Here is a 13,145-nt window from a genome sequence, read left to right as displayed (position 1 = left end):
GAAAAGGTGTTACATCACCAACAATCAGAGAATTGTAAATGAGAGATTATTTTGGACTATCTTGGCAAAGTTTAAAAAGATGGATTGGGTGCTATTGAGGGGCTGGTGACACTGGCATTCTCATACCTACATTGGTAGTAGGAGCAGAGATTAGTACAACCTTTCTAGAGGCCAATTTGGCAATACAAGTAAAAACAATTAAAAATATGTTCTTTGATTCAGCAGTTCCACTTCTTGAATTTTATCTTAAAGGAATATAATCAGACAAGTACACAAAAGTGCTTGTATATGCATGCTCACTGCAGTGTTGTTTGTGATGACAAAAAATTGGAAACCACCTAAATGCCTGCCAGTAGAGAAATGCTTAAATAAATGATGGTAGAGCTATACACTGGGACTCTATGCAGCTATTAAAAAGATAGATCTATTTGTGTTGACATGAAAGATGTCCATGATCCATATCAGAGGCCATTTTTATTTAAAAAGGTATATGCATAGAAAAAAATTTGGTCATCTATAACTTTTTAAAAGCAGCTTTATTGTGGTATAATTTACATACCATACAATTCACCCATTCTAAGTTTACAATCCAATGACTTTTGGTAAATGCGTACAGTTTTGCAAGCATTACCACAATCCAGTTTTAGAACTTTTCTGTTACCATCCAAAGTTCCCACCTGCTCATTAAGGCTTAACTTTTAACGGTGGTTAGGTTGAGGGTAAAGTCTGGGAGAGTGAAGGCAGGAGGGGAGAATTATAGACAGCTTCCTAGTTTATCATTTCTGTCTCATTTGAATTAATTTACACCAAGGATATACTATCTTTTCATTGAGAAAACAGTAAAGGTTTTTCTATTTTGAAAAGAACAAAAAAAGGAAACAGACTTATACCCTTTGACCCAAATCTACTTCTGGTAATTTACCCTAAGGAAATAATCAAATATGTGGAAAAGGATCTGTGAACAAAGATATTTATCAATGTTTTATCTGAAACAGAGAAAAGTTGTTACGCAATCTAAATATCTCATGATGGAAGAAAACAATTACTAATCACACTGAAATATGAAAGGTACGGGATGCAAATATTTATATGCAATCTTTATAATTTTATCCATGTAAAAAAAGTTAATGCACAGCCAGAAAGTCCTGTTTGGAAATATAATGAAATCTTTCCAATGGCTATGTCTGGATGGTAGAATTATAGCACTTTTAATTTTTTTTGTGCATTTCTTCATTTCCCACAATGAATATGTATTTTCTTTACATCTAAAGCCAACTACATAAATGATACTAATTAAAAATAGGGCTTCCCTGGTGGCGCAGTGGTTGCAAATCCGCTTGCCGATGCTAGGGGACACGGGTTCATGCCCCGGTCCGGGAAGATCCCACGTGCCGCGGAGCGGCTGGGCCCGTGAACCATGGCTGCTGAGCCTGCGCTACCGGAGCCTGCGCTACCGGAGCCTGTGCTCCGCAACGGGAGAGGCCACAACGGTGAGAGGCCTGCGTACTGCAAAAAAAAAAAAAAAGAAAAGATTAATTATGGTATTGTTTTCACAGGTGTTTCCATTTGTCAAAACATAAGTGTATATTTTATTTTATTTATTTTTACAATAACTTATTTTCTCATTTTTATTGAAATGTAGTTGATTTACAATGTTGTGTTAGTTTCAGGTGTACAGCAAAGTGATTCAGACCATATATATATATATATATTCCTTTTTAGATTCTTTTCCATTATAGGTTATTACAAGATACTGAGTATAGTAACCTAAAAGTATATATTTTAAATATGTACATTTTATTGTATATCAGTTATACCTCAATAAACCTATTAAAAAATAGTCTTGAGAAACAAGATCATCATACCCCTCTTACTACAAGAGGGGTTTTGTTATGCCATTTTGGGGCTGGAGGACAAAATGATTTGGTAGGGGTACTTAGACAGCAAAATGGTCTCTGCTCCAGATAGCATGGATGCATGCATGCATTCATTCATGGAATCTGCCTTCCTATCACATGCCAGGAATGTTGGTAGGTACCTGCATATCATGATGCTTAACCAGCCACTGCCCTGAAAGTGCTCCCTCCTAGTGGAGGGGAAGGCGCGGCACCATCTGACAGATTGCAGCCAGCGCCCACATTAGGTCGTTTTCCACTAGTGCTGTCCAAGGGGGCCGGAGGCAGATCAGGAAGTGAAGGCCTTAGTAAGTGGTTCAGATGGAGTCACGAAGGGTGACACCAGGATTACGGCTATGGAAGTGGCCAGAAGAAGGTAGATTGCCCTCAAGGGAGTGTCGTGGTCATCACCCAAGAATAGGGTTTAAACAATTTTTATATGTTTATGTCTGTCTTACGTGCACACTTGTAGCAACAGCAGGAACTGAAATGGAGCGTTTGCCGGTGCAGGCACCTTGCAAAGGGCTTACATCCATTGCCTCATTTACTCCTCGCCACAACCCCCAGGTCGGGACTTTAAGGACCTTCATTTCACAATGAAGAAACTGAGGCTCGGAGAGGTTAGGCGCCCAAGGTCACAGAGCTCATAAGCTCTGGATCCAAAGCAAACAGCCACCACAGATACTTCCCACTCACTCTGGGGCCCGTTTGAGAACGAAAAGGTCCAGATCGGGACAGCTCAGCTTTCGCTCGCTACGTATTTTCCCAGATCCAGAATGGAGGAAACATCCGCTAGCACAACCAACAGGGTCGTGCGCAAAGGGGCAACTCCATCAAAGCCGTTGGCTGACAAGAATTTGGGGCTTGGAGGACAAACCCGGAGCAACCGTCAACCAGCTACCAGCTCAAGCACCAACAGCGCACCCCGCGCCGGGGGCAAGCAAGCCTCCTAGGGCCGCCAGCTTGCGGGTCTCAACGCGCGTGCGCGGGGCCAGAGGGGCCACCCCCGCGCGAGTGCGCGGAGAGCCTGGCGCGCGGCCGGGGGAGCGCGCGGGCGCGCTGCGGAGTCGGCGTTGGCGCGCGCTTTAGGCCGAGGCTGCGTGGGCTCGGGAGGGAGCTAGGCGGCGGCGTCGGCGGCGGCAGCGGCTGCGGCAGCGGCGGCGGCTGCGCCCCAGAGCCCAGGGGGACGCGCGGACCTCGCACCGCGGGTGCAGACGGCTGCGGAGGAGACCCCGGGCTCCCGGCCCGGGGCGGGAGAGCTCGGCCAGACGACTGCCCGCCTCAGAGGCCGCCGGCCGCGTCCCTATCCCGGAGTGGCCGACGCCCCTGGAGACTCGCCGTGACACGGGCCTAACCGCGGTGGCCGCGGGCGTCCGGACCACTCGGGCCCGTCGGGCCGGGCCGGTAGAGGGACGAGCGTCCGGGCAGGTGCCGCCCCCCGAGGGCCGGCCGGGGGCCAGGCGCTTAGCCGCGCGGCCCGCGGGCCGGGCTTGGCAGAGGGGCCGCCCGCGCAGCGTCCCCACCCCGCGGGCCGGAGCGGGAGTCGCGCCCCGCCTTCTCCGGAGACTGCCGGGCCGGAGCGGCGGGAGCCCGGACAGCCAGCGCCTGCCGTCGCCCGCCGGGCTTGCGCGGGAGAGCGGGGAGGAGAAACTTTGCCTCTTATTGTTGTTTTTACTTCTTAAGTGTAAGGAACTCTGTTGGAAGGAAGAATGTCCTTCTTCAATTTCCGTAAGATCTTCAAGTTGGGGAGCGAGAAGAAGAAGAAGCAGTACGAACATGTGAAGAGGGACCTAAACCCCGAGGAGTTTTGGGAAATTATAGGAGAATTGGGCGACGGAGCCTTTGGGAAAGTGTACAAGGTAAGAGGGAGAAACGGGAAGTTGCACTTGTGAGATCAAACAGCCCGTGGCCCGGAGTGGCACGAGGATTTCTCGCTCCCGCGTCCTGTTCCTGTCTCTTGGACCTTCTTCTGATTTCGTAAACGTACGTTGGAACTTTATTTAGGTTATCATCCAAGCAGTAGCTAAGAGGTAGGGTTTAAGGTTGAACAAAATGGGGCCTGGATGTAGTTTAAAGAGTGGTTGCCAAACGGAGGCAAGGTTTACCGTCTGCTCTGTTAAACGTTAAAGGAAATGAGAGTGTTCTTTAATTTAAAGGAGGGGTCTGGTTGTGGCCCTCAAGCATTTTCAAATCAGAAACTCATTATACTTTTCAGTGGATTTCTATTTGTGTACTAGCTGTTTGCATTCGTATATATACTTACACTAAAGCAGTTCCCTTTTGGGGTCCAGAGTATATATTTGGTTGTATCTATTGCTCATACATAACCAGTCTCTTGGGGATGAGAGCAAAGTGATTGCTACTTGCAGACTATTCTTGACTTGGTGGCTTGACAGCATACTGTAAAATGGAGTGGAATTTCTGATAGAAAATTTTTGGAAGAAAACCTGCATCTGGTATTAGTTTCTAAATATAATTATAATAAGCATTGACTAGAAGTCAATTTCAGGGCTTAAGAAATTAAAAAAAAACATGCACCTACATATATACACATATTTTTACATACAGATATTCATTTCAGTAGAAAGAGGTTTGCCGTTTCAATAGGAAGGCATGGGTTAACTGTTTACTGTCTTGTAAGGAGTATATGAATGATGTCATCGGAATATTTTAATCCTGAAGGGTGAGGATTTTATGAGACAGTTTAAGGGGAAGGACCCACAGGGTCGCCTAGAAGTGACAATATAAGTAACTTAAGTTTATACAGGACTCCGCAGTTTTTAAAGTACTTTCCCATAATTTGGCCCCCATGAGAGTTCTGCGAGATCTGCAGGTCGGTAGTGTCTACATTTCATAGATGAGGACACTGAGACTCAAATTGTTCACATTCACACCAGTCACAGCCTAGATTTGATCTCAAGTCCTCTGACCCCATATTTACTGTTATTTTTTTTTTTTACTTTAATGTCTATTGGTAGAAGTGATAGCATTTTCCCTTCTTTCTAAGCATCATCACACTGTCTGCCTTTGCCCTGCCTCTGATGCATCTCAAAGCCCCTCATTCTTAGTCTGAAATATCTACTCTTTTCTGTGTGCTTTCAAAACACATTGTTCACCTTGCTTACTATGGCACTTGTCACATGTTAATGTATTTATGTTTTTATGATAAGACTAGGGGCCAAAATTATATACATTTGGGTTAATTCTATTGCCTTAGCACATAGTGCATTTCTCTTTATATTTGTGGAAATGAAGGAATGTGTGTTACCTGCTTGTGAGCGCTATTGAAGCTACTATGTGCTGTGAAAGTTGACAAAGTAAACTTCAGTGCCTAATGTGGAGGGTAGACTATGGATTTCAACAAGAGCTTACAGTATAGAATGTATGGTAGACAGGGCTTTTAGTGCAGTGGGAAGATCACTCCTGGGAGTTAAGAATTGTGTTTTATTGCTGGTTGTCACAAACCAGCTTCGAGATCTTCGAGAAATTTAATGTCTTTGGACCTCTTTTTTCTGAGGTGGGAAATCATAGATTTCCCTAAATGTTTAGATTCTTTTACCCATTAATGTTCTGTGAGTATGCAGTTATATAGGAAAGGCAAAAATAAATCCTCAAGGCATCTGGGATCTGGTAGTTAGAAGGCAGTAGGTGATTATGGGCAGTTTTCATGGTATAAATGTTTTATTGAACAGAAACAGTGTAATATTAAGACACTGGCTCCAGAGTTGGACTATATCTTGGCTCCCTCAATAGCAGCCTGTGACCTTGGACAAGTTACTTAATCGTTCCATGTCTCATTTTTCTCATCAGTAAGACCTACTCCTTAGTGTGTGAGAATTAAAGGAGATAAAAAATGTAAGACACAAAAAAGGGCTCAGAAAATGGCAGAAAATTACTGTTGTTACATTTACAGCTTGGAAACAAAATATGGGATGGGACAGGAAAAGGGACCTACGAAGATAGTAAACCATTTTCTGGCACAGGCAGATTGTGTGGACATGCTAATGCTATGTGATTTAATTCTTTAATGACTCTGCAGAGTGAATGTATCTTCCTATAGTGGGACACCAATTGAAAAATTTTTGAAAAACAAGAGACTTACTCTATGTAGTTGAACACTAAAAGATTGTGTCAAGGATAATTTTTGTGGGCTTGATATCTATTTTAGTGTGATACTTGAAGAGTGTGAGTTCTTTGCATCTTTTTCTTTTCATCTTTCATTTTTTTATGCTTTCAAGGAGTAAGCTCTGAGATTTTTTTAAAAAGAGAATTTTAAATTTAAACTTATCTTACCTGTTCTGCCTTTTGTGTAACCTTTTTTACTGTACAAGATTCTCTAGAAATTTTAAATTTATAAACTTCTGTGTAAGAGAAAAAACTTTGATAGCTTTTTTTACAATTGTATGTATTAGTATGTAATAGAAAACTATTTCTAAAGTTGATTCCAACTGTCATTTGCTTATGGTAATTAGTAGCTGTTACAAAGGTTAAATTTCTAAATAGACAATCATTTTTCCGTCGTATTGTTGTATGCTCTCCACTCAGTCCTGCACTATATACAACTCTAACAGTTACTTTCTTGCCTGAAAGATCTTCCCGATTTTAAATTTATTTTCTCTTTTTAATAGTATTATTTGACACATAAATGAAGATATGTAGTATCCCTCACAATTTTTTATGTTTGGATTTCTGTTGCTTTTAACAGAAAAAAAAAAAAGAAGGAATGACATGAAATGATCTGTTGAATTGAAGCTGAACTATTGACTGTGTGTTGGATGAAAGTGATTCTTTTTATGTCCCTGATGGGCATGCACCTTTTTAAAAAAAAGTAGTGAAATATATAATCTTTGTATTGAAAAGTACAAAACATATATGTACGTTTAGCAAACAATAGTAAAGTGAACTCATATTAACAACCATCAGAGTAAAGGAATTCTGCCAGTACCCCAGAATCCTTCCCACCTCCTTTCTGAATTACTTCCTCTCTCCCCCTAAAGGAAACCACTATCCTATCTGTAAGTTTTTCATTTCTTTCCTTTCTTCATAATGTACTATCTAGGAGTGTATAACTAAACATGATAACTTTAGTTTTGTATGTATTGAGTGTATTTTATGTCTTGCCTCTTGAAATCAGCATTATGTTTGTGAGGTTTGTCTTTGTTATCGCTAAAGCGGTATGTAGTTAATTGTTGCATAGAATTCCAATATATGGTTACATCACCAATTATTTACCATTGTACTGTTAATGGATATATCAGTTGTTTCCAGTGTTTGGCTTTTATACACAGTACTGGTGCATATATGTATGAGTTTCACTAAGACTCAGGAGTAGAATTGCTGGGTTATAGGGTAGTGTATCTTTAATTTTACTAGATGATGCCATACTATACCAGTTTACACTCCCACCAGCAGCGTATGGTAATTTCCTTGCTCTGCATTCTCTCCAACATTTGATATTGTAAGAAGTTTTAAGTTTTGACAATCTGATGTTATAGTTTTCCTTGTGCTTTTAATACATCTTTCTCTGACTGCTAATAAGTGATTCTTTCCATAGGTTTATTAGTAATTTGAATTTCTTCTTTTTGTGTTCAAGTTTCTTGTTCATGTTCCTCTTGGATGTCTTTTTCTTGTTTATTTGTAGTGTATTCTGGATTTTAACCATTTGCTGGTTATGGTTATTGCAAATACATTTTCATTCTGTGCCTGTCTTTTCATTTTCTTTATGGTGTCTTTTTATGAACAGGAAGTTCTTGACTTTAATATACTCCAACTTTGTTTTTTCTGTTTCAGTTAATGCTTTCTCTATTGTATTTGAGAAATTCTTTCCTGGAGCGTCCTTCCAGTTGTTGGATGGGATGCTGCCCGATTGATAAATCACCTGATAAAGCTAATTAGATCTTTGGAAAAGAAAAGAAAAGAAAGGCTTTCCTAACCTGAGATCATGGAGATAATCCTCTATTTTATCTTCTAAGAGCTTTATGATTTTGCCTTTAACATTTAGGTCTACAACCCTAAATGTTAGAATAGATTTTTGCAAATGGTATGATATAGGGGTCCAATTTCATTTTTTTATCCCATGGATACACAATTGTCCCAAGACTCATCACTGGGGGAAACTATTCTTCCACTGCTCTGCAGTGCTGTCTGCAACATGTGTCTGTTTCTAGTCTCTTCATTGATCTATGAGTCTATTCCTTTGTCAGTATCCTGCTGTCTTAATTAGGGAAGCATTGAAACAAATCTCAGCTAGAGAAAGACTTCCCCTTGTTCTTATTCAGCAGTGTCTAGTATATTCTTGGCCTTCAGTGCTTTCATGTACATTTTAGAATTAGCTTAATTGAGTTCCACAAAAAAACCTGTTGTGCCTTTTTGAAGGGGTTTAATTGAATTTATATTTAGATCAACTTTGGAAAAATTAACGTCTCCCTGATACTGAGTCTTCCTACCTATGCATATGTTTTATCTCTAGGTCTTTTTTTTAATATCTCTCAATAATGGCTTATAATTTTCCTCCCCAGAAGTCTTAGGAGCTCAAACTACTTCAAGAGTGTCTTAAATGCTTTGTTTTTCCTATTGGAATTTCTTCCTTGTTTTGGTTATGTACAGCCTTCAGTAGTCTTCTGAGAAAGGATGAATGGAAGGTTCGGTTTTTAAGACCAGGCCTGTCTGAATATGTCTGTATTATAATGTCATACTTGATGTATAGTTTGGTCATAGAATTCTAGGTCAAAAATACATTTTTGAACTAGCGTTGGTGAGGACAAAGAGCAATTGAGAAAATCCCCATCCCTTACTTATGGCCAGTCTTCCAAAGTGATTGTATGAATTTATACCCCCATAAGTAAGGGATGGGGATTTTCTCAGTTGCTCTTTGTTCTCACCAACACTTGCTATTGTTATTAATACTGTTATTAATATTTTATGTTAGCCATTCTGGTGAGTGTGAAGTGGTTTTATTTACATTTTCCTTATGACTAAAAAAATTGAGTCATGTGCCTATCGAATATTTGGGTATTTTCTTTTCTGTGAAATTTCCTGTTTGTTTGCCCATTTAAAAACGTAGCTGTATTGAGATATAATTTATATAACTCAGAATTCACCTATTTTGTGTTTATAACTTGATGAGTTTTAATAACTTTGCACAGTTGTGCAACCATCACTACAATCTAGCTTTAGAATCCTCTTTTGGCCACTTGAAGTTCCCTTGTGCCCATTTACAGTCAATTCCTGTTCCTGCAGGGGTTTTCTTTGTCTGATTACTAATGAGGTTGAGTTCCTTTTTATATACTTATTGGCCATTTTGATTTCTTCTTCTCTGAAGTGCTTGTTAAAGTCTTTTGAGTTCTTTTTCTTTTTCTCATTGATTTATGGGAGTCTGTATATTCCAGAAACTAACCCTCTCAAGTTATATATGATGCACATTATTTTCTCTTGCTTTGTAGTTTGTCTTTTCTTTCTCTTTATGATATCCTTCTTTTGTATAGACATTTCAGATTTTAATGTAGTTCAATTTATTAACTTTTTGTCTTAAAATTTCCTTACCCAGGGTGATGAAGATGTCCTCCTGTGTTATGTTCTTAAAGTTTTATGGTGTTGACTTCTTCCTATACATTAGGTCTGTAATTAAACTGATGTTGGTTTTTGTCTATAGTGTGAAGTAGGGGTCCAGTTTCATTTTTTCTATGTAGATACCCAGTTGTCTCAACACAATTGACCGAAAAGACCACCCTTTCCATATTGCTTTGCAATGCCTCCATCATATGTCAAATGTCCATATACACATGGTATATTTCTATGAATTTCCTATTTCTTTAGGATAAATTCCTAGAAATAGAATTGTTAGGGCAAAATACATGATCATTTATTAATGTTTACTGTGAAATTACTCTAGAAAGGTTTATAAATTTATTTTTAAATTAATTTTTAATTATATTGTAAGATGTTATGGGAAAACCTGAATGAACTTTTTGGCCAATCCAATACAAATAATTAAAGAAGTTCTATTTATTGGGAAAATTAACTTATTAGAGATTGTTAGTTTCTTTGACCGTTACTCTAATTATTGTTCCTGCTCTTCTCTCCATAAATGTAACTATTATCATCGGTTTCTTTTTCTGTTTGTTTTGTTTTTGGGGTTTTTTTTTGGCCGTGCTGCTTGGCTTGCGGGATGTCAGTTCTCTGATCAGGAATTGAACCCAGGCCACAGCAGTGAAAACGCTGCATCCTGTCCTCTGGACCACCAGGGAACTCCCCATCATCAGTTTCATGTATATGTTTCTAGATATTTTTCTGTGTACTTACGTATATATACATGGGTTATACCTATTTAAACAACCCAACAATGGTCTATTTCTGTGCCTTTGTTCCTTGATCTTTTTCAATGTTAGTTTTTATCCTTTTAAAAAAGTTTTACTTTTATTTACTTTTTCAGTAGACAAAAAGAGTATCTGTTTATTTCATTTTCCATTTCTCTCATTTTTAAAGAGATTGCCATTTAAAAATTAATTGAATTATTCATATTCTAATAGAGTTGTTTTCTTGTTGATTTGAAAGTACTTTTTATGTACTATGAAAATGAGCACTTTATAATAATGATGCAGTTATTTTAGTTACTTTAGTTTATGCTGCTTTTTTGATATAAAGACATATAATGTTCTTCATTCTACAAAATCTGTCTGTGTGTTACTTTGCTTTTTTTTCCTTCACTTTCATGCTTAGAAAAGCCTTCCCTACCCAGAAATTAGATAAATATTTATCTATATTTTCTTCTAAACTTCTTAATAGTTCAGTTATGAAGAATTTTAATTTTAATTGACAATTAAAATTTTAATTTTAATTGACATGACACTCTATTCTATCCTAAAAAAATACATATATATTTTCTCTATTTCTAGAAATGTAAATACTATTATTTTGAAAATATAGCAAAGTATAAAGAAGAATATATAAAAATAATTCTACCTTTTAGATAACCTGTTAATTTAAAAGAACTCAAGGGTATACTCATGTGGTTAGAAACTTGAACAGTACAAAAAATGATAAAATTGAAAAATGAAAGCCATCCCCGCCAGTCTTTCTTCCTGAGTTTAACCACTATAATAGTATCTGTGTATCTTTTCAGGTAAAATTTTATGCCTGTATGAGCATATATACAAATGCTTGTTTGTAAAACTGAAAATATATCGACACATGCACGTTAGTATATACCGGTGAACTTAACTGCCTATCAAATTGATAGCATAATCATACTGGAAAAGTGCTTCAAATGATGTTTTAAATTAATTAATTTATTTTTGGCTGCATTGGGTCTTCGTTGCAGTACGCGGGCTTCTCATTATGGTGGCTTATCTTCTTGTGGAGCACGGGCTCTAGGTGCGTGGGCTTCGGTAGTTGTGGCACGCAGGCTCAATAGTTGTGGCTCATGGGCTCTAGAGTGCAGGCTCAGTAGTTGTGGTACCTGGGCTTAGTTGCTCTGTGGCATGTGGGATTTTCCCGGACGAGGGCTCGAACCCGTGTCCCCTGCATTGGCAGGCGGATTATTAACCACTGCGCCACCAGGGAAGTCCCAAATGATTTTTGAATAGAGTGCTCTGACTCGTGGGATGTATTTAAAGGATAAAAAGAACAGCAAAGAATGCTTGAACTTTATTAAATAGGTTTGTTACTAGTAGTGATAACTAATCTTATAATTCTGAAAATACTTTATATGTACTATAGGATAGAGCAAATTAATTAATATAGTGCTGTTTTAGAAACTAGGGTTGTAACTCAGAGAAAGGGGTTATAAGCTTGAAATGTAAGGAAGAACCCTATGACGTTGATTTTTGAACTGGAGGTTTTAGTTGGAACTCGTGATAACACATGCACTCATGCCCCCCAACACACACACACACACACACACACACACACACACACACAATACATATTATACATATTCCTGTTTTCCACTGAAAAGGCCTAGAAGTAATGATAACTAGTACTCCTAGCTCTTGGTTTCTAAATACCATTTCCCACTAAAAGGAACCAGGGCTCGTTGAAAAGTCTGATCCAGGTCTGGGCTAGAGAAGTACAAAAGTGATAAAAATTGAAAAGTAAAAGCCTCCCCACTACTTGTTTTTTACCAAAGGAGCCTGGATATCTTGGACCAGAAAGCAAAGATATGCTCAAAAATTAACGGGGACATGCCCAAAGAATACCGGTTAGTTTTGAGCAACAAAAATATCAACAAAATAGTAGCCTAATAGAGGAATGCTAGTTAGTTAATATGTAAAGATTGATAAAATTAGAAAAACCACTATTTTGCAACCACAGTATAATAATTCAGGCAAAAATTATTGATGGATGCTAAAAAAATCATTGTGTGGAAGGCTGTGGAGGAACATGGTTTCACCCCGTAAGTATCATAAGTAAGTATCACCCAGTAAATGTACCTTTTTGGTAGAGAGAGCTGATGGATACCATCTTAATCAAGTGATCAAACCTGACGTTAATCAACAGTAACAGGAGGAACTGTATTTTCTGATATAATTCAGTGGGAACTGTATAATCACCTAATGTAGTATTTTTGTTAAAGATATTTAACCTGAATCTGTTAATGAGGAAACAATCAGACAAATCCATGGTTTGAACTTTTAAAAATGTAAGCAATAAAGGAGTTTTTTAGATATTTGAGACATTTGAATATGGAGTATATATTAGATATTGTATCAAAGTTAAATTCTTTGGGTATGTTAATTATATCGTGGTTATGTGTGAAGTGCAGCTTACTTTGCAAGTGGCATAGTAAAAAAGAAATGCATGCATGTGTGTGTTAGTATATACGTATTTATGCACATACACACATATATATGTAAAAGATACGTGTGTGGATCTTGTGTGTGTGTGTATGTGAGAGTGAGAAAAGCAAATATAACAAAATGTTAATTGGTGACTCTGGGTGAGGGGTGTATGGGTGTTCACTGTTCACTCAACTTCTCTGTAGGTTTGACTTTTTCAAAATAAAAAAGTAAGGGGTCGTATTTTAAAATACTCTTCTACACATTGCTTTATTTCACTTAACAGTTCTCCTTTTCACATTTTTTCCCTCCCTCTATATAGTCATCATTTTTCTCTTTCTCTTTTTCTATGAAAGGAGAAAGAAAGTCTCCTTTCAGAGTACGCAACTACTTCTGTACTATTACTAAAGTTATAGTGTTTATTAAATACCACATTATGTTTTGTACTCAATACCACATGAAGTCCAAATTCCTA

General features: G+C 38.3%; 1 protein-coding gene across 2 annotated transcripts in view; it reads left to right on the top strand.

The window, feature by feature from the left end:
• Nucleotides 1–3,263: 3,263 nt before the first annotated feature.
• The window catches only part of SLK (STE20 like kinase), a 53,749-nt gene continuing 43,867 nt past the window's right edge, over nt 3,264–13,145 (top strand). The window contains exon 1 of one of the 2 annotated variants that reach the window (XM_065894215.1): nt 3,264–3,754. In XM_065894215.1, coding sequence (XP_065750287.1) covers nt 3,605–3,754 — 150 coding nt within the window. In that variant the 5' untranslated portion in view covers nt 3,264–3,604. The remainder of the gene's footprint in view (nt 3,755–13,145) is intronic. The other variant, XM_065894217.1, reaches the window with a different exon arrangement.

This window comes from Phocoena phocoena, chromosome 16 (assembly GCF_963924675.1).
Source record: "Phocoena phocoena chromosome 16, mPhoPho1.1, whole genome shotgun sequence".
Lineage (NCBI taxonomy): Eukaryota > Metazoa > Chordata > Mammalia > Artiodactyla > Phocoenidae > Phocoena > Phocoena phocoena.
This window is presented reverse-complemented; position numbering and strand designations above follow the sequence as displayed.